General features: G+C 44.6%; 1 protein-coding gene across 2 annotated transcripts in view; it reads left to right on the top strand.

Moving 5' to 3' along the window:
* LMAN1 (lectin, mannose binding 1) overlaps positions 1 to 21,469 on the top strand; it is a 60,138-nt gene that overhangs the window by 19,009 nt on the left and 19,660 nt on the right. The window contains exons 12-13 of one of the 2 annotated variants that reach the window (XM_090037891.1): positions 760 to 881; positions 3,196 to 6,257. The exons of the other annotated variant lie outside the window; for it this stretch is intronic. Coding sequence (XP_089894017.1) covers positions 760 to 881; positions 3,196 to 3,232 — 159 coding nt within the window. The 3' untranslated portion in view covers positions 3,233 to 6,257. Of the gene's footprint in view, positions 1 to 759; positions 882 to 3,195; positions 6,258 to 21,469 lie in introns of those variants that run through there. 2 annotated transcript variants of the gene reach the window in all.

Genomic DNA, 21,469 nt, shown 5'->3' with positions numbered 1-21,469 from the left:
CTCTGGTAGCAGGCTTGAGAGAGGCCTTGAGTGTGGATATGCATTCTATAGTATAGGGGAAAAACTCTCTTAAGTACAAAAGTAGAATACTTGAAACTTCTGTTTATGTTTTTTGACCTTCCAGGCTCCCCACATTGAAACATAAGGTCAGTATCTTATTTCAGCTAAGCCTGACTGTTAAGAACTACTGCTATATTTTTTTTTTATTATTATTTATTTTTTTTGTGGACAAGTTTATAAATTGACTACACCATGTATGCAGTCATTCCCTCTGCAGCAGTTGCGCTCCCCCCCTCTTCCTGGTGGGGCATATGCTAACAGTAGTCTTGTGTGTGTATAAATTGGACATTTTACCATTCCTGACTGTATTTTCCTATAGTAATCAGAAGAATTATCATGTGGATGGTCATCAATCTCATTACCATTTTGGTCAGGCGCTACAAGACTTATAAGTCTAGCTTTATTAGTTCAAGACACCTTCATAACAGTTTGAATTCAAACGGCTTTTGATACGTGCAGAAACCATTCTGTTCTTAAGCACTTTACCAAACACTTATCTCTTCACTCCAAGCAACATCAATTTGTTTAGCTAAAATACATCAAGTTGCCATTTAAGTGACTTGCCTTCTCTTCCTTATTCTTTCTATTATCATAGATACACAATTCTAGTGTCATGGGTATTTTCAGAGTATTAGTCTTAGAAAAGCAAAGGTGCTAATTGAATCATCACCTTCTTAACAAATATATTTTGCTTTCTAGCCTTCAAACGAGAAACCTAAGTGTCCAGAATTGCCACCATTTCCATCATGTCTATCTACAACGCACTTCTTTATATTCGTAGCAGTACAAACAGTGTTGTTCATAGGTTATATCATGTATAGGTAAGTTAAAAGTTTTTAAAAAGTTGGGTAAATGTCTTTTAAGGCCTCTGGCAGATGTTCAGTTTCAGGTGCCATGAGATCTAAGCAGTGATCCCAACAATCATAGTTTCTTCCATGTGAAACACGTGGCAGGACATATGATTTTTGGGATAAGACGTTAGATCCCTATCACAATTTCTTTATCACTACAAGAGCTCTCCCTGTACCAGCAAGTTGAAACCCAGGTGCAGACAATCAGCTGATTCTCAACTGGGGCCGGGGACTGAAGCGGAATCTTAAACTAGCCCCAGCCAGGTCCCTGTCCCTTGCTGACAACGAGCTGATTATTAAAACCCCAGCTAAGGTTTTACAGGTCTTGGCACACTGGGACTCTGGGATTGGGCTGCTACAGCTGGGAATCCAAACCCAGGGTCCAGGGAAGAGTTAAAACCTGTGTGCTATCCAGCTGGGTAGGACATGGGGTTTTAATGCTCCTGGCACATGGGGACCCCAGGATTGGGCTGCTGGAACAGCTTTGTCCCAGACCCTGGTGCTGGCCCATGCTGTTTACTGATGCTCAGGTGCAATTAACCTGTTCATTGCATCTTAAGTGCAATGTGTGTCAGGGGCCTAACTGTTCTTACAGTTGGAATCTCTGTGGCCTCTAACATGCAGGTAAAGGGATGATGGCATCTAATGTGTGATCTACACAACTGTGCTTTCTGCTGTGCTGCATGTGCATGGCAGGAGGTGCGATTGTGCACCTTATTGCCAGTGCAAGGGGAACCCAATTCCAGGATCCCTTGCACCAGCAAGAACCAAGCTCCCATGGATGGGCTCTTCCTCAGTTGAGGTGCTCTGAGTTGCAGGGACAGTCCATGCACCCCCGGAGCTGTGAGGTAACAATAGCAGTGATCTCCCAGGGGTGCATGAAACTCAGATGCTGCGGGATTGCAGCTGCCATGATCCCTAGTGTCTGGGAGCACATGAAACCCACACTGAGCATGGTGTACCCCTGCAGCTGGGAGCTGTATCAGCTGATGGGGCTCCCAGCTGCAGAGGAGATCCTGCTACACTTGCAAATTACAGCTTACTTGCAACCAGCCATAAAGTTAACACACATCTTTGAAGTATGACTTTGTAGCCGGTTGGACCTTTTAATTGTGTGGTAAGTACTACTTTGCATATGTAGCTGGTCTTAAGATAATTGTGCAGTTAACCAGTTAATTGTATGGTACCTATAACATGTCGAGGGGCCCTAAACTAAAGTGGAATGGTAATTGTGTTTTAAAACAAATTTTTCTTTACAATGATCTGAGATGTAAAAAAAAAAAAAATTACTGCATATAGATGCACACTCTTATTTAAGCAGGTGGACAGATTAAAATTTTTTAGTCTGCTTTTCTATTGCACTGTGCTCACCAATACTTAGCATGTAATTGAATTCAAATACTGCAGGTGACTGCCTCTTTAAAATTTGTCTTTTAACTGAAGCATTTTTGCCAGTATTGAGAACGTCTTAATTTGGTCTTGGAATCTCTTGTGTGTGGCAGATGGGCCTGAGTGGGTTTAAAAAAGTTGGGGGAGGGGATTGACATTTCTGATTTCTTGAATAACTAATCCCATGAGGGTACACTTCCAATGCTGTAAATAAAGCTTCATTGGAGGAAATCCTATTTGAAGATATAAGGATCTGCACCCTACCCCCAACTGTGAGGAGAACAGAGAAAAGAGCTGAAGAAAAGGGCGAAGGGTACTCCACCATGCATGTGTGTATTTGCATACTTTCATGGGATGATGAGTCACCTCAATCTGGTAGTTAACACCATTGCTAAGAGCATTAATATTTGTTCTGTATCTGCATCCTCTAAAAGGGAAGAGGGCTTTTTTCATAAGGATGGCTTTTGGGAAGATGACTTCCAAGCTGTACATGGAGATTAGGAAGAACTGAGAAGTGGCAGACCTCTTTTTTCCACCCTCTTAACTGTTAGCATTTCCATTCTCTGTTCATCTTCAGCATCCCTGCCTGTTGATATATCTATATGGTTGATGAAGAGAAAAAGCAAATACCATTGTAGAAAAGTTCTTTATAAAACTCCTGGTGCCACTGTATATGGACAGTTGATCTGTTTGTCTGATCCCAAATTAGAGTATGTTTATACTTCAAGTTTGTGAAGCTCTGAAATGGTATTTATTAGGTTTCCTAGGTATAAAAACAGCTGCTTTTTCAGTCATCTAGACTGGAAAGAGAGAGAGTGCTAATTTTATTAGCTTTCTAATGTAACTGTATGCATTTAAGTTAATGTATTCTTCCCTGTTTTTGTTTTTTTTTTAGGACCCAGCAAGAAGCAGCAGCCAAAAAGTTCTTTTGATGACTTGTTCATTTTGTGTGTATAATACTGCTGTATGTATGCACAGAACATCACCCACGTCTGTAAATGAGGGAAATTTTAGTGTTTAAAAATACTTCATTACTGTAAATTATTGAATTTTTGTTATACAAAGTGAATTCAAGTTAAGCTGTTAATACAATGGTTTAAAAACAGACCTGAAAGCTGTGGGGCAAGTAAAAGAAAAACTTGTGGACCCATCCTACTTTTTCTTTTTAATTAAGTTTCTAATAGATACTGCATGATACTCCTATTGTTTTGTCAACAATTTCTCAAGATAAAGAATTGGGGTACTTGGGTTCAGTTGCTGTTGATGAGCATTGGACACACAAGGATTCACAAAAAAAATACCACTAAGTATCCAGACATATCAGATTCATGTTTTTGGGTTTTTTTAAATGAACCGCTTTCCTCAATATTCCATTTTGGTGTGTCGGGGGGAGAAGCATGAAAAAGTGCTTCATTTTTCTATTTGCATTTGTCACTTTGGCTATGATTCAGTGACTTGTTTCTGCAGTAATAAGTTTCTGCAAAACAATTTTTATAATATGTGTATGATGAAAGATAAAGGTATTTTAATAACAACCTGACTAGCATCTTCTGGACTATAGAACAAAAACTCTCTGAACGGAGGAAGCCAACAAAGGCTTGTCATTTTGGTTTTAGAAATGGTTTGTGGGTGGTTGGGGGTTTCTTTCTGGGGACTTTTTGTTTGTTTTCCGGATTTTTTTTTTCTTGTTTTGAGGCTGTTGGGGAAGATGGGATTTTCCAGTTGCCTGTTAGTATTTGTGAAGCATGTTTTGTGGGATCAGTATGTTTCTATGCCCAAGTCTTTCTATGATTTTGTTTATTGTGTTATAGAATCTCCTTTCAACAAAGATTATATTGTTTTTGCCTCAAAAATCCAGTTGACATAATGGCATATTTAGGTTGGGAATGCTCCTTTAGTTTTTTGATAAGCCTGTTGTCTTTCATGAATCAACAGAAATATCATAGCAGATACTTTAGTCAATATTCTACACAGGTATTCAAAACTAGGAGTATTATGTATGTGTGTTAAGTATTTTTTTCAGAAGCTGTTGCCTCAGATGTGTTCTGTTGTTAATTCAGCAGTTCTTACTCATGCAAGCATTGTGAGAGTTCACTGTTTAAGTGTTCAGTCTTATGCATTTGAACACTTCAATATTGTTATCATGTGAGCTTTTGCTCCAGGATGGAAGTAGAGCAAATATTCAAAATTAGGAATAAAAACAGATTCGCTCTGCCTTGTTTACATATCCATAGCAATCTGTCCTTGAGTAGCTCTCTGTAGAGTTCAGATATAATTCTTAAATTGTAAATCACATAATGAAAACTGAACGTTTAATGTTTTTAATTACACAGTTTATCTCTTTGTACCTGAAGAAATTGTGTACCTTTTAAATTCTGTACAACTTTAATTCAGTTGAAAGAGACAACATATGCTGCCAAGTTCAGTGTTACAAAAAATTGTTAATATTGTGCCTGAGAATTTAGAGGGACAATAAACTATGCAATATACTTTTTTCCCCTTAAACTGTATAGTAATATAGAAATCTGCTATACCAACAAAATGTGATTCCCTCCATACATATTTATATGGCTGTGATGTGACAAACTTTTTGTAAATGGTATAGCTTAATAAATCTATTGCTAAATTATAAGAAGGCTATGTTTGCCACAGCTGTAAGCTGTGCTGCAATAAGCTGTATTGTGCAAAAAGTACTGGCTCAAACTAATTTTGCTGGGTAAAAAGGTGCAAGTCCAATGGTAGAACCTTTTCACTGAGTCAGAATAACACAGCGTGGTTATTAAACTGCCCACATCTCTCACCAGCAAGCATCTACAGGTGCCTTGGGCTAGGCTATTACAATATTGACCCTTTTTCATTGATCTAAATTATTGTAAAATAAATTGTTCAAAGGGTGACTAAAATGCACAGTATTGCTTCTTTCACCCTAAGCTTTAAGCTTCTCACCACCAGTGCTAAATACAACAAAACTCCCACTCTAACGGTAGACTTTGTAGCACTCTTACGCAGAAGGAATAGACCTCATATGGACTACTTTTCAGGATATATTTGGCATGGTGATAAATAACTCTTTAAGACTTCCTCTAATTAATGTGCTTATTCCTTGACACTGTGAATCTCTCCAGCTATGACGTATTGTTCAGTTTGAAAATGAAAATGTTGAAGGTAACCAGCGGTATTGTATCTTGTGTTGAACAAGCTGCAACCTAAAATTATGTTTACAGTATACCGTTCAAATAAAATGTTTGCTGATTGGATGGAGCTGATGTCAACCAGTGATTAACTTGCCCTTGATTTTAGTGGGCTCAGAAGAATGCTGAAAACGTAACTTCTAGGGCAAGATGCATGTTGTCTTGCATCAAAACAAGAATTATCCCTGCCATTTGTTGGATGGTAGGAAAAGTAAAAACTGTCTTCATAATAACTTGGGCTTGCTGTTCTTGTTCTTACCATGATTTTAATTTTCCAGTCAGAATATTTTTATCAGCTAAAACAGTGTTGCCTTCCTGCTGCTAATTATGTTAACAGTATAAGTTCAAACCATTGTTTTTTCAAACAAACAATTGAGGTTTATGGGGAGAGGGAAACTTGGACCAGGTTAACAGTATGAGGGTAAAATATTCTAGTCTGAATGCTAACAGAGAGCTCTGGATGATTTAATATTAAAATTTGGCCATACCAGGATGTGGTACCATGTTCAGTAAATAAATGGTCATATCTGAGTCCTCTAAACAAAATGAATAGTTGTTGCGTACAAACTTCTTCAATTTACTGTTCCCTGTTGAGAGGGTTGAAGTTGTTCACATTTCAATTACTGTAACACCAAAAAGGCTGTCCATCAATTGTTCTAAAATTTTAAACAGTTGAAGTTTTCCTTATGTTTGTTTCTAATGTAATTTGATAGCTGGAATTCAAGATGATAACCTTATTTGAATAAAGATACATATTTTTAGTAAACTCTCTTTCTTGAAATTGCTACAGTAGAAAACATTCAGTTCAGTTTTATCTGTTGCCTAACCGAGCTGCTAGAGCAGGCATCACTTTGGAGTGGTCTATGGTGATGTGCAGTGAAACTGCCCATGGGATAGGAGTTGGAAAGTCTGCATTATTTCAGTTACTGTAAAGGTAATAGCTTTCCTTTCTGCAGCCAGTGAATCTTTTATCAGAAGCGCCTGGCCAGTTTGCACAGGTTCGGGAATTTTATACCTTGAGTGCATTTAACATTCTAATAGTTGTATTAAATTAGGCCTTGAACACAAGGTTTTTCATATACTGGCTCCATGCTGCTTGCCCTTCTTTTGGCATTTAACATGAGTGTGAACACCCCATCCCACTTTCAACTATTGCATTCCAAAAATGTGGCACTGGGGGTGCCTCAAACTCTTTCCAGTTCTTGATAGCAGGCGTGTCTGTATGTTTGGGATGGGGGGTGGGGAGTAGTACGACATCTCCAGGTGTACAGAGTGGAACAGAGCTTACTTTTCTTTAACAATCTCAAGACTGACACCAAGCCAAGGTAGACATCCCCGGCCTCTCAAAAGAAAATATTTTACAATTTAGAATTCAAACGTTACTTCTAGGTCACATTGCACTAATTCTGGTTTCTTCCTGTCCCCATTTCTTTCATGGAGAATAAAAATAGATTCAAGCGCCTCTTGAGCTCCTTTTGAACAATCATATTAATAATCACAAGTCTTCCTCTAAGAGAATTTCAAGTTCCTAAAAAGAACAGGCATTTTTTAATTTGATAAGTCTTATATAAAGCTGTGTTTCTTGTTAGTATTTGAAGTTAATTTTCTTTTCAGGCTTGCTCACATACTTCTAAGCAACTGTTAGAACAAACAGCTATATGACGTGTATTATAGTGTCTTGGTTCACTTTTACATTGGGCAAGTTAAGCAAAATTGTTAGCAGTATTACCACTAAAGCAAGGCAGTCCAGCTGGTGGCTCTTGGGCCACATGTGGCCCCCTGAGGGGTTAATTTGCAGCCCCAAGTTCTTGCCCAGCTGCTGCTCTCCCTTTCTCTTCCCCCCCTCCCCCCCACTCCTTAAAGGCTCCAGCTGCAATAGCAGCAGGAGTTTCCAGGCTTTCCCTCCTTACACTGGCTGCTGATTCCTACTCCCACCCCAGGAGGCAAGACAGGACAGTGTGGTGCAGCACAGGGATGAGGGCATGTCTGGGCTATGCAGAGAGGTTATGTCTGCATTGGGTGGGGTAGTGGTGAGGCAGTGCCTGTGAGGGGGAAATTGTGCCCATGCAATGTAGCAATAGGGGGAGGGAGGGGTGCCCAGTGCAGTGGTTGGGGTGGTGATGCTCATGATGGGTGCACAGAGTAGCAGTGGGGACTCCCCCACTCACCTGATGTGGCTCTTGGGGCGTGCAGCACCCAAGGGGCTTAGAAGTTGGACAAGTCTGACAAAAGCTCCATCTAGACAAGTCACATGCTTGTTAAACCACTTGGGATCATAGGTAATCAGATACCTTCAAGTAAAGAAACTATTACCTTACCACTTTCTCCAATTCCTTTTCTAGGCCAATTCATGCAAGTTCTCTCTTACCCAGAACAATCTGAATGCAGCTCGCTTTTGTCTTGGTCTTTGTGCTGGATACTCAAGGCCGTCTGGGCCTTAAAGGGCGTGTCCAGATGAGCGCTCATGTGCATCTTGCAGCATCTCAAAAAGCAATGGAAAAAAGTGGGGCAAGACATGGTCCCGGACCGTGCCCTGAGGCAACCAGAGGCTGGGTCCTCCATAGAGATGCTCTGATAGCAGCCAGAGCGTCTCTATGGCTGGCCCTCACCCTGGTGCTGAAGCATACTGCCTGCCTGTGCAGGGAGCTGGACCTGGGCTCCAGTGCCTGTAGGTAGGAGGGTAGTGGGGCTGGAGGATGGGTGAGGGGACCATGGGGGGGGAACCTCTGCCTGCTCCCCCGGTCCCCTGGATCAATGCCCTGTCTGCCTCCCTGTGCCCCCCTGACCCCTGCTTGGCCCTGTCCAGTGCCATCCCCCTGTCTGCCCCACTCCTGAACGCCCCCATTGCTATCCCTCTGGGCCCCAGCAGCCTGGCAATTAAATGTCCCCCCCCACCTTGCACTCACCAGCAGTAGCAGCTGCCGTTGGGGTTATTCCCCCCCACCCCCGCAGTACGTGGCCGGGTTGCAGCACAGCAGCCCAGCCTGGGCCCCACTGCCCCATGCGGCATGGGGGAGTTGTGCCAGGAGGCCCCAGAGCCCCTGCTCCTGCTGTGAGGAGAGGCTTTTCTTTCTTTCTTTATTTTTTTTAATTTTTTTAAAGTGCTGGAGGCTGGGGTGGGGGGTCAACGATTGGGCAGGTAGGGGTGCAAGTGGGGGCTGGGGCTGGGCAGGCAGCCATTGGGGTGGCTGCAGGAGCTGGCAGGGGATGGGGCCAGGCAGGGCAGCAGTCTGGAGGACTGGGGGTACAAGTGAGGGTGGGGTATGTAGCCCCTGCGGGATGGGGAGAGGGACTACCCTGTGGGGGCCATTTGGCCCCTGTGCGGGTGGGGGGCAGCAAAACATATAGGTATTTAGAATTTACTTTATTATGATGATAGAGATACTGGTAAAACTTCCAAATTGCTTTAATGCTAGATATATCAATAAAACATTGCCCAACTGATTGCTGTCTCACTCTCTCTCTCTATGTATAGCGGTCTTTAGTTTTACTTGTGGAGGAACATGGACCTCAGGGTATTTTAAAGGATGACCTTGGGATTTTTTTATCAGGGATTTTTCAGTTTTCCAATAGGGAACACCAGAAGTCCTGCTAGGGAGGTCAGTGGCAGGACCCTGCCTGCTCAGAGCTGGCACCTTGGACCCTGCTGACTGTGGCTGACCTCCTGGCCAATTGGGGCCAGGAGGACATGCTTTGACAGTTCAAAGCAGGACACCACACTGGAAACATCTTCCGGGTGATAGCTGCCCAGATGGCTGGGCAGGGGCACACATGGAAGTAGTGCTGCACAAAGGCCAACATTGCAGCCTCAGCCCACTGGCAGCTGGCTCAGAGGGGCAGGTGCCTCTACTGGCTGTGCAGTCCCCATCCGGGTCTGGTGGGTGTGCAGCAGGTCACAGCCAGGCAGCAGCCCCCACTGCCAGACTACTGCAGTGGGTAGAGAGTGCAGGGAACTCTGAGGGCTGCTTCAGCAGTATGGCACAAGGGGTAGTAAGTGGCTGGGCCCCAGAAGCTCCTGAGAGTGAGTAGCCCTGAGCTACTTGACAGGGCAGTTTTTTTGTACTGATGGGGCCAGGACAGGTGCTGGCTCTGGGCTCTAGCTCCCTCTGACTGCAAATCCAGGAGGAGCTAGGCAGGCTTATTTTGCCCCAAGTGGCACAATTTGCCCCACATTAAAGTGCATGTCTGGGCACATGCACTGAGGCAAAAAGCCCTGGCTCAGATTTGCACCGCTTCTACTTGAGCTGCTGCAAGTGCACATGCCTGCATGTGTGGATGTGCCCAAAGAGTCTGATGTGAAGGATCTCCAACATGCCAATGGTGATTCTTAGCTTGTGTTGCCAGTTTCTCTAAGCAGCTTTATGTAAACATTGAGCAAGAGGGCTGGTAAGACACATGATTGGATCCATTGGGTTAGGAGCCCAAGGAAGACCTTAGGTGGAATAGAAGCACTGAAGTCCAAAATTGTGATCCAAAAGCCCCAGCTCAGCTGCTACCCAATTCTGCAATAAATTGCTAATGCAGTTTATGACCAGTCACAATCTCCAGTTTTCCCCTGAGTAATTGTCCGGGTATTTGCAGCATGAAAATGCATGTTTCATCCAGAGACTTCTTGTTTTAGTAGTATTGATAAAACCCTTACCCTTACACCCCTCTCTTCACCCTCTGGGGTGTGTGTATTTCTTTTCCTTAGTTCCTATAACACTGTCCAAGTCTGAGTATGCTCGTCACCCTGCATCAAGGTCTACTTATATTTGAAGTCTTAGTATTTACTTCTTATTTTCTTCATTTTACTTTGTCTTATCCTTTTCCCCTTTCTTTTTTGATTCTAGGAATGAAGGGAGAAGACTCTAGCCTTTGGGATGGATATGACTCCTTTTTGTCCCATTTCCTTTAACACCCCCCCCCTTTTTTTTCTTCCTAAATCTGCCATGTAAGCCTGCCCTGTGATTCTGGAATCCTTCCTGTTTTCACTGTTTTTCTTTTCTCTTAAGACCTTTCACTTCATTCCCTTCCCTGGTGACACCATTGCAGAAATAATAGCTGTTTCTCCTGTTGCAGGTGATCTCCAACCTTGGATAGATTGCCTGGTATTTATACGGTCTTGGCAAATCACAGATCAATAAGAGGTGCAGCATCTGCAAGTCCCTAAAATCCAGGATACAGGAAAGAGAGGAAGCTCTATATATTCTTGGCTAAGGTAATGGGTCCAGCTCTAGCGACCTGAAGATCAGTTGGATCCCAGACCACAACCCAAACCACTACCAGCAGTTCCCTCATCAGCACAAGGAGGCTTGGTATGACTTCATTGCTCACGAACTTGCACTAAAGGAAGGACCTTTGGTAAGAGTGCAATGAGATGACCTGCTTTCTCCACTTGGAAGTCTGCAGATGCTTCCTCTTTCACAAAACTGCCTCCAAGTCACCAATCAGGCTCTGAGACTTCTCAGCCTATCAAGGTCCAAGATAAGTTCTGGGTGCTGTAGCACTGGAGCCATCTAGTTTTCATGTGGACTTGGGTACTGGTAAGTGGTGTTGTCTGGTACCACTCATGTCTCACTAGGACTGCTTGAGAAAAGGAAAACTGTTAAACATATGTGCCCCATCTCCAAGACTCACTAGAGTGTGCAAGTGATAGCAGATGCCTTTCTGGTACCATAGCCTCTTGCAGCTTTCCTCGTCAGGGTTTGATAGACTGGTTATTTAGGTCCTATATCTAAGCCCATCTTTGCCCTTCCCAGTGACCCTTCCAAGATGACCAGTACTGAACCAGCACGATCCCTTTAGTATTCAGGTTTCTGATACCCTACTTGATATTTTAGGCCAGTTGCACTCCTGGTAGAGGTAGCTTTCTCCTCCACATTTGATTCTGGGCTGCACACTGGACCTTTGTATGAGTTTCTGCCACTACCACTTCCTTTGTTAAGCCGATTGGGATGTCAGATGAGCCAATCATCCCATGATGTCATTCAGCCTTCAGGTCAATAGCCTCAGGATTCATCCTTCTTGAGGTGCTGTTGTTTATTGCTATGTCAAGACCATCAAAAAACAGGCAATTTATCCACAACCATGGTTGCCTGTGTCAGTCTAACTGGATCCAAGGCATTGTTTATCTTCAATGCTGTATCTGGCCTATCTTGGAATAGAAATAGCTCAAGCTGTCTCATGGGCTGCATCCAGATGAGCACTGCAGGCCAGTCTGTGGTACCACACACTGTACATTTAGGTGTTCTCCATTCATGGGGTTCATTTCACCCTGGAAGATCCTGGGGTCAAACAAACCCTCACAAAAAAAGTGCACGCAGAGGCAATGCATGCCACCCAAAACTAGAGCCTGGCCAGCTGGAGCTTGGCTCCAGCTGCTGGCCAGGCTCCAAGAGGCAGGATCACTACAGCCGCAAGGCCCCCCGCAGTGTTGCTGGCCCCAGCCTCCCCTACCCCACCCATGGTAATTTGCCACGTGCCAAAGAGCATGTGGCACAGACATTCCCCAGGGACAAGTGGTAGCGGCACAATGTGTGCTGCTGCTTCTTGTACCCAGGGAAACTAATGTCCACGCATATGTGGAGCTGGCCACAAAGGTCTTCCCTTCTACCTGGGTGAAAAGTTGCCCCTGTGTCATTTGTAGTAAGAGACGTGGGCAGTTCTCCTGATCTCATAAAACGGGTTGCAAAGGCATGAGAGATGCCCCTTCTGGGTGAACAGTGTTTAGTGGAAAAACAGGACTGGCATAAGGTCCAGTGGCAACAATCTGGCTACAGATAAATTAAAATTGTAAATTAGAAACAGATTTCCAGCTATCAGAAGAGTTACTAGAATAGTTTTCCAAGCAAAGTACCAAGGGAAAGAGCATGAATCTTTTTAAGACTGAGCTGGGTAAATTTGTGGATGGGATGGTTATGATAGAGCAGGGAGTACTGGCACACCGATCAGTGGAGTCACGCCTTTGTGATCTCCAAGCTGTTGTAGTGTGGATGGCATCCGGTAATCCCATGCCACAGGATTTTTCCTGGTTGCCGGTTGTGGCCAGGAAGAAATGTTCTCCCCATGAATGCTATTGGCTTTGTTAGGGGATAAGCTGGAGGGAGGGATTTGCTGAGGCTTTGAGATGTTGGCCATAGCTAAGACTGGCAGTTCTCGATTGCATGCATTTATGCTATTGCCAGTACTAGAAAGCCCACAGGCTTCTGGTTAGTGTCCTGCTTTTCCACTCAGGGTCATAATCAATCATGAAATGTAGTGTCAGAAAGGACTTTTCCCCCCTTATGTCAGATTGGATTGAACTGTAGGGGTTTGACCTTTCTCCGTAGCATAGGGCATGATCCTTCGCCTATGTTGTTCTGAGCACATGTTAACTGACTGCTTCCCTATCCATTGGCAGTGCCTTTGTCTCCCCTGCTTATACTAAGGTTGTTCTTGGTGTTTCAGGTATTGTTCCTTCTAGCTGGAGATAAAAGTTTGAGGTGGCAATTTTTAGGATTCCTTCCAGTCCTCTTTATTCCTATGAACATGTATGTAGATGACACTTCTCAAGGAACTCCAGCTTCTGGTAAGTAGCTGTCACCTTTCTTGGCAGTGCTACTCCCAAGCTGGGTATCCCCCTTCTGTACTCATACATTGGTTTTTCTACCTCTAGCATTTTATGCTTCTTTGTCACCAAATTTCTATTTGTTGTCTATATCTCTGTTCTCCATGTTATCGAGATTTAATCTTATTTTCCAAAGTGTTTACAGCCCCTCCCAGTTCTGCGTTGTCTGCCCGTTTGCTCAGCATTCTCTCTCTTCCAGCATCTAGGTCATTAAAAGAGGCTGATGAGGGAATTGTCTCTTGGTCTCCTATTTCCTGGATGAGTTACGTAAGAGCACCACCATGGTCTACTTCATTTTTTGAAGAATGGCTGCAGATGGTTGTTATCCAGACAAGATGCCAGGATGTGGATGACGTTGCTTCCCTGATGCCTTCAGGTGCCAAAGTTTTGAAGAGGGGCAGGGTTTAGATTGCGCTTTGTCCTCAGCATTTCCTTCTACTCATCCTGCTGGCTATTTGGCATGCCTTTTAAGGTACTTAACTCTTCCTATGTACAGGATAGGGAGCCTAAATACCTAGCAGGGTTTTGGATTCCACTGCAGGAGCCAGGCACCTAAAAATTAGACATTGTAGCAACTGACTTGTAGGTAGCTATGTTTGGTTTGATTTTTCATCCTTAGATGAATCATATTCTTGCACTTTGGGATGTGCGTGCATATCCTTGTGCTTTGGGTGGGGTGAAAGGGGTAGAGATGAGATTGTGATTGGAATCTAGGGCAGAACACTGCGAAGGGGACTGCTGCCAGATCACAAACTAACCCGTGACAAGGCAATTCAAGGCCTCTTTCAAATGTTACATGCAATCAGTTGTCACATACTTGTCATAGGAGAGCTGGCCCCAGAGTCCACCGTGTGACTCCTGTCCTGCTCTTTCTCCCTGGGTCCCCTTCCTTTTCCCTTGCCTGTTACACCTTGTTGTAATGAGTTGATTGGTGAAAATGGAGGCTGCCCTGGCATGCCAGAGTAAGTCTTCATCTGTCCTTCCTGGCTCCCACTACTCACAGTCCTGGTCTTCAAGTGCTAGATGGGCCCTCCTGGCCTGCCTGTGCCTGCAGGACACCTTTATGGGCTATTCGTGGCCTCCCTTCACCCCTACAGCTACAACCAACCGGACCTCACAGATGTTAACAGTTAATCAAACCACAGAGAGGTCTGGCCTCTCCAGGCCATCTCTAGCTTACCCTCTCAGGATGTTGGCTCCTGGCTTTGGTTCTGCCCTCTTGGGCTCTGGCTCTTAATCCTCCCAGCCTCAGGCTGCTTCTAACACCAGGCTTTGGCCCTCTTGGCTGCTGTCTGCCTGCGATTTGGGCCCAGCTCTTGGCAAGGACTCAGACACTCATGTGCCCCTTGGCCACAGCACCACTGCTGTTTGGGCCCTGCCCCTAACGAGGCTCCCTAATGTGCCTCTCCGGTACTCTGTGACCTTCTGCTCCTCCTATTCTAGTCACAATTCAGCCCACCAGTGTAACCATAAATCAAAATACAAGCCCCCAGGCTATAATTCAACTATTGCTATACTGGGTCCAAACATAAACAATTGCTCATTGGCTGTACCACAACTGTCCCCCACACAGTCATACTTCCCTGCCAGTTCTCAGCACCTTACTCGCAGTCCTGGAGCAACTCATTGGGGGTAGCAGGTCATTTGCTCCCCTACAGCTCTCTTACTGTAGGGCTTGACTCCCTGCCTGGTTTCAGGCACTGGCTTTATGAGCCTCCTAAACCCTGCCCCTTCCGGTCAGATGGCTCTTTTCCAACAACCAGGGGTTTCCTATTAGGGCCTGATGGCTAGCTTCCGGGGCAGCTTAAAACTGCTACGCCTGCTGCCTGAGCAGGGCTAGCAGTCCAGCAATAAGCAATATGCACTCTTAGTTTGAGTCCCTGGCTGCCTACTCCCCTACAGCAGGGGCAAAGTCCAAACCATGGGCCGCACCAGACCTGCAGTGGACTCGATTACCCAGTAGCCCTTGCCTAAGTCGCTGTGGCCAGTTTCCATGGAGACCGTAGCAGCAGTGGTGCCCTGACAGTGCAGGGCCAGGGTTTCTATGGAGGTCGGCCCCAGCAGCACTGGCAGGGCACACAGCAGGGCAGGGAGCTGCTCTGGGGCCAGGATCTTGCAGTGGTGACAGCGTGGTCCAGAGCTGTGATCTGCTGCCTGTACTCCCCAGACAAGGGCATGCAGGCAGCAGATCTTGGATCACAGCTCTGTCCTGGCTCTGGACCATGCTGTCACCACTGCAAGATCCCTAGCCCTGGAGCAGCTCTCCTGCCAGCTCCTGGGGTCTCCACAGAAACTCGCTACAGTGATACGGGCAGGGGCTGCTGGGAAATAAAATCTGGCCACTGGTTGGATCTACCATTTTGCCTACCCCTGCCCTACAGACAGTCCATAACATGCAGTCTTTTCCCAACTTGTGGATATCCCTGCTGCTGTCTCTGCCTTCAAGTAACAGGAGCCTCTGGCTCCCTGTTAGAATGCTAGGTTCTCAGCCATCTGGGCGATAGCGATCATTGCCTACTAGAATTCACTATACAACGCGGGTGTCAAAGGCCTGCAGCAAGGCAGTAGCCCTTGACTTCAGGAGGGCCTATTTCAATTAGTTAAGGAGATTAGTTGGAGAGGCACTGAGGTCCTGGAGGGTAGGGGAGTTGGGAGTCCAAGGTCATTCCTTAAGGAGATGGTCCTCCAAACCCAAAGGGTGATAGTCCCAACACGAATCAAAGAGGGCAAGAGCACTCAAAAGCCCCCTTGGCTCACCAAAGGCATTCAGGAACATCTGAAAGCTAACAAGGAGGTGTACACCCAATGGAAGGGAGGGGCTATCACCAAGGAGGATTATACCTCCATTGCTCGAGACTGTAGCGGGGCTGTTAGGAAGGCTAAAGCGGAGACAGAACTAGGACTAGCAACCAGGATCAAAGATAAGAAGTCCTTTTTTAAATACATAGGGAGTAAAAAGATGTCACTGGGTAACATGGGGCCCCTGCAGGACACGCTTGGCAGGCTGGTGGTTGCACCAGATGATAAAGCTGACCTCTTTAACAAATTCTTTGCCTCCATTTTTCTGAGCAGGGACTGGGACATCCCCCCCCCACTGGGATTCTGGATGGACTCAGGAGAGGCACCACCAGGCCTAGGGTAAGGGAGGACTGAGTTAGAGAACTTCTGCTGGGGATGGATGTTTTTAAATCAGCAGGTCCAGGTGATCTCCACCCCAGAGTGCTGAGGGAATTGGCAGGAGTCATTGCAGGACCCCTGGCTTGGCTTTATGAGCACTCGTGGTGCTCTGGCCAGGTGTCAGAGGACTGGAAAAGGGCCAGCGTGGTCTCCATTTTGAAAAAAGGGAGGAAGGAGGACCCAGGTAACTATAAGCCCGTTCACTTACCTCAGTCCTGGGGAAGCTCTTTGAAAAAATTATTCAGGAGCACCTCTGCGAGGGACCAGCACAGGAAATTATGCTTAGGGGGCAAGCAACATGGGTTCATTAGGGGCGGGTCCTGTCAGACCAACCTGATAGCCTTCTACGACCAGGTCACAAAATCCTTGGATGCAGGTGTCGTGGTGGACATAGTCTTTCTGGACTTTAGGAAGGCCATTGACACTGTCTCTCAGCCCATTCTATGACACTAGACCTTCAAGCAATTGATCATGTGATAAAAAGGGTGAACCAGACATAAAGGGCACTTTTACACATGTTCTGATTAGAACGTGGCGGAGCCATAGCTAATCAGAATGCTCTAGCATGCTGCAGCATCTTGTGTATTCAGTGTCCCACTGTTTCAAAATGGCAGTGGAAGTGCTTTAATTAAAGCTTGTCAAATGAGACATTGAATACATGAGACTCTGTGGGCCTTTTAATTAGAGTGGCTTCCAAGAGCCACTCTAATTAAAAAGTCACCAGTCCCCCATCCCAGAGCATGTGTATAAGTGCCCAAAGATGCTAGTCATTGAATGTGGCACATCTTTGTGGCTGGTCTGCATCATGCTTTAATTTGGGTGTATAAGATAGTAGTTCCAAGGGAGCGTGGGGATCCTGGCCTCAGAAGTGACTGTACTGTACTGGGCTGCCCATACTTCCTTGAAATCTGCTGGTGCACAGGGAGCCCTTCATGGGAGATGAGCTTAGTGCCTGCAAGCCCATTACCTTTCCCAGCATGTTGGGAACCTGGTGCTGGGGAGCTGATCTCCCATGTGGGGCTTTATGCTTGCTGACAGATTTAAGGGGACACATGTATTTCAGGACTGGTGAGCAGCACCTGGGTCTTGGGCTACACAAGCATGTGTTAAGCCTACAGGCAGGCAGAGAGGGGCAGGATGGGCTCTGGGGACTTTTAGTCTGCATTGCAAGAATTGCCCATCCTGCTGTGCCAGACTGTGAACATCAGGTATGGCAGCATGCACATTTTTTGGGATCCAGGACAAAATTCCTCAGATTCCACCCTACAGTGAAATAAGTTTTATGGAAACTCCAGTGAAGATGAGAGCATGGTAGATTGAATATCTAAGACTACACAAGTCCCACATAACTAAGAAAAATTATATATGGTATAGATTTTTCAGAGGGAGCAAGGATCAGTTCGTCTTCTGCTCCTTCCTTCTCTTGGTCAGAGCAGCCTCTCAAATGCAGCCCTCTCCTCAGATTGGGGATCCTGGTCTGGGAGGGTTTGTAGGGGGCTTTGCTCTGCTGCTCCAGTCCCCTCCCAGACTAATCCAGCAGCAGGGCCAAGCTTCATTTCCCCAAATTGGGCAGTCCCTGGTCTGGGGAAGAGGTGGGGAACACTGCCTTGCTGCTCCCCACTCCTCCCAGACCAGACTAGGAGGGGAGCATGCTGACACCTGCAAGATCTTTCTTCTGGACTGGGCAGGTCTCCCCCAGGAGGGATTGAATGAATGCTTGTTGCTTCTACTGGGAGAAGCAAGAAGCATGATTCTCCTGATAGGAATGTAATGCTTGTACATGGCCTCATGTAATGAGCTAGGGATAAATGCAATGTATTCAGTTTCCTAATCTTTTGGCGTAACACTTGAGACCAATGCTTCTTAATAGAGTAAACACTGGGTAAAGAACAAAATAAGCTCAGTACGTGTTCCAGGCTGGACATAAGGAAGAATTTCTTCACTGTCCAAGCCCCCAAGGTCTGGAATAGCCTGCCATTGGAGGTGGTTCATGCACGTACATTGAACACCTTCAAGAGAAATTTGGATGCCTATCTCGCTGGAATCCTATGACCCCAGCTGACTTCCTGCCCCTGGGGCGCGGGGCTCTATTCAATGATCTTCCGAGGTCCCTTCCAGCCCTAATGTCTATGAAATCTATGAAAGCCTGTCAGCTATAGCAGCCACCCGGGCCAGACTAAAATTTATGGAGGATGAGCAGTGCTCTGACACTGGGCATTATAGAAACCCAAAGTACTACAAGAAAAGAAACCTGTAATGGAAAGACCTGTGGAGAGCAGCTGAAAAAACAACACATGGAGCTGCACATGCTGTAGCAAACAGTGTAAGCCAGGATAACTTCTGCCAATTGGAAAAGTGCACAAGAACTGCAATGGATTATGTCAACTATAAACACCAGCTAAGTGAGCATTTGCATGGGTTCAGGTGGTTTGCAGTGAAGTAGCAGCATAGATGTATCACTGCTGGCCTGATTGTTTCTACTCCAGAAAATTGGTGCAAAATGGTGTAAAAATAATTCAAATGCCTGTTTCAGAGGATTGCAAAGCCAGTCCATGATCCATATTTAGCACCACCATCACCTGCTGGCATTATGTTCAACAGGAAACTGAGAACCAGAATGTCTGCACCGTTACACGCAGATGTCAGAATCACTGGGGACTCACAGCTATACAAAGACACAGACAAGGCAAAACAAAACCACCATATAATTAGGGTCCTGGATGCTGCCTTCCTTCATTAAACTGATGTTATGCCGTTCTGTAATAAAAATATTGGTCTCATATAGCATAAGTAATACACATGACATAAACCCCAGTACCAATAGAGGTACTATTGGCCAGTGACCATAGTGCTCAAGTCCCAAAGAAGATGCACAGGTCCGTGACAGTGCAGGATGTCTCCGAATTGAACTGAACCCTGTTAGGTTGGTCCTTTGCTTTTGAAGTTTGGTGTTTATGTTAATACTAGTCTGGTTTGTTATATTTGGCTGGGTAGGGAAGAGGTGGGGAATGGAGGGGACTCTCACAAGAGCTAGTTGACAGTTTGCAGTGAAGGATATGTTTTATGTACAGGGGCTCATGTTAAGCAGTTGAGCTCAGACAGGAATCGAAGCAGATCTTGGACAGACCCCTTGGCTCTGAATGATTTTTGAACAATGCACTGTGCAGCAACTCCCTGGCAAGTGCTGTGGGCCCTGTGTGCAGGTGGAGGTGGGACTTGCAGACTTTCTGAGAAGTGTCTAGAGCCAGTGGACCATGAACCTGTACAACATGGCACATGATATAGTTTGGGGATAGAGACCCTACCTCGGTTTCACATGCAATTGTCCTGGACAATGCACTTTTCTCAGTGTTTCTTCGTTAAACATCAGCTATGATCCCCGTTAACAATTTACTTTCTGTGATTGTCTATATATCTCCTTTGTAAAGGATTTAACACACATCTTTTTTTTAGAAACATAACATAATGTAAGGTATTAGCTACAACTCTTACTGACTGAGTAATTTGCATTGTGGCAATCCATGCTTACTTAAGACATGACTTTGCACAGATGCAATTGCTGAATAGTCCTTGGCAGAGCTGAAATGCATACACTACCACTCCTGCAAATGAAGCAGGATTATTTTTTGCAAACCATTCATTCTGTTTGCATGATGTATAAATGGATAATGAGCTGTACATATGTTTTATCCATGAATTATTTGATAGTTTGTGCACAAGTCGATAGTGGGCATTCAGAATTCTCTGCTCAAACTGTGTGATTAGTTGCAGTTTGACTTGCATGGTCTTGTTTCTGTTCCCTGATTGGAGGATTTAAATTTGGGGCTCAGTCTAGCTAGGTGCTGAATGAGTCCTCACTGCAGGAGGACTGGTCCTGACCGGAGAGCCTTCACAATATTTATGCAGAATGTTAAAATGAAGCATAATTGTAAAATCATTTCACATTTAAAAAAAATTCTAGTTATCTGTAGGAGATCAAATCCATTTTATTATGATTTTTACATTCTCACTTCTAAGTGATATTCATCTATTTTTTAAAGGAAAGTTAAAATCTGTTGATTAATTGGTGATAATCCAGGATTACCGAACATCCTGCACTTTATTTTTTTTAGTAGCAGGGAGTGCTTTAATTAGAAAGGTCCTAATGTAGATTAAGGCATTAGCCATGCTGAGATCCTCCCATATCTCCAATGAAATTATGATAGTGTCAAAAGAACCATTTGCATAATCAAACCTCAAGAACAGTTAATTAAACTGCACCCAATTATCCTCAGTCTATTATTAAAACATAAAAAAGTATGCAAGACAATTGAGATATACTGAACGTTTTTCCCTACCTGAGATTACACTGTAAGTGGCAGGTCCAGCAAAGTGGTACATAAATCATAAATAAACCTGGAGTCAAAGACTTTACTCATATGAATGAGTAAAGGTTTGTAAAAACAAGGCACTAACCAGACAATATACTGGCGAATAGCAACAAAATGCTGTGATCTAGCTGAATGAAAGCATTTCTCTTACCTGGTGGTTAAGCATCTTCATCAAAAAAATCTCCATATCATGCCAGTCAGTAATTCTCTGTACGAAGACACAATGGAGCCACAAACATATCACAATGTTGGAAAAAATAGAAGATACGATTTACTTCCTCTGTGGAGGAAAAAGTTACAATGACAGTAATGACCCATTCATCTGTCAAAGAAACTAAACATTTAAAACCCTGAAAAAGCAGATGAAGGAAACCCATGCTTCCTGTCCAATGGGATAAAACAATATTAATGGATAAAAGGATTGGGTTTGTTTTCTGCTTAATGAAGAATCCTAGTTTTCAAATCTCGTTGGATTTTCTGAATCCAACAGGATTTTCTCCTCAGCAGTTTGCATTTACAATTCCAGGGGAGTCATTTAATCAACTAGGTCTTACTTTAATTCAGATGCAGTGTGTGCCCAGGGAGGCTTTTCTCTTCATGTAACTGAGAGTTTGAAGACTAAAGAAATGAAAATGGTATTGGTATAATGTGAATTTTTATGTACAATTAGCTTAAGGTATTAATATGAAAAGTAGATAGTTGCATCTAATGATTTTTGGAATAATCTGAACCATCTGCCTTGAGATACTAAGAGGAGTTCACCACTTTAATCCAGATTATGGCTGACAAACTGTTTTTGGCATCCACGTTTCAGTAGCATTGCGCCCTTGAAGAGCGGGTGAA

The sequence above is a fragment of the Crocodylus siamensis genome, chromosome 3 (genome assembly GCF_052110815.1).
Source record: "Crocodylus siamensis isolate JL-2025a chromosome 3, ASM5211081v1, whole genome shotgun sequence".
In the NCBI taxonomy this organism is placed as follows: Eukaryota; Metazoa; Chordata; order Crocodylia; family Crocodylidae; genus Crocodylus; species Crocodylus siamensis.
Note: the sequence above shows the minus strand (reverse complement) of the source record. Positions and strands in the feature narration are given on the sequence as shown.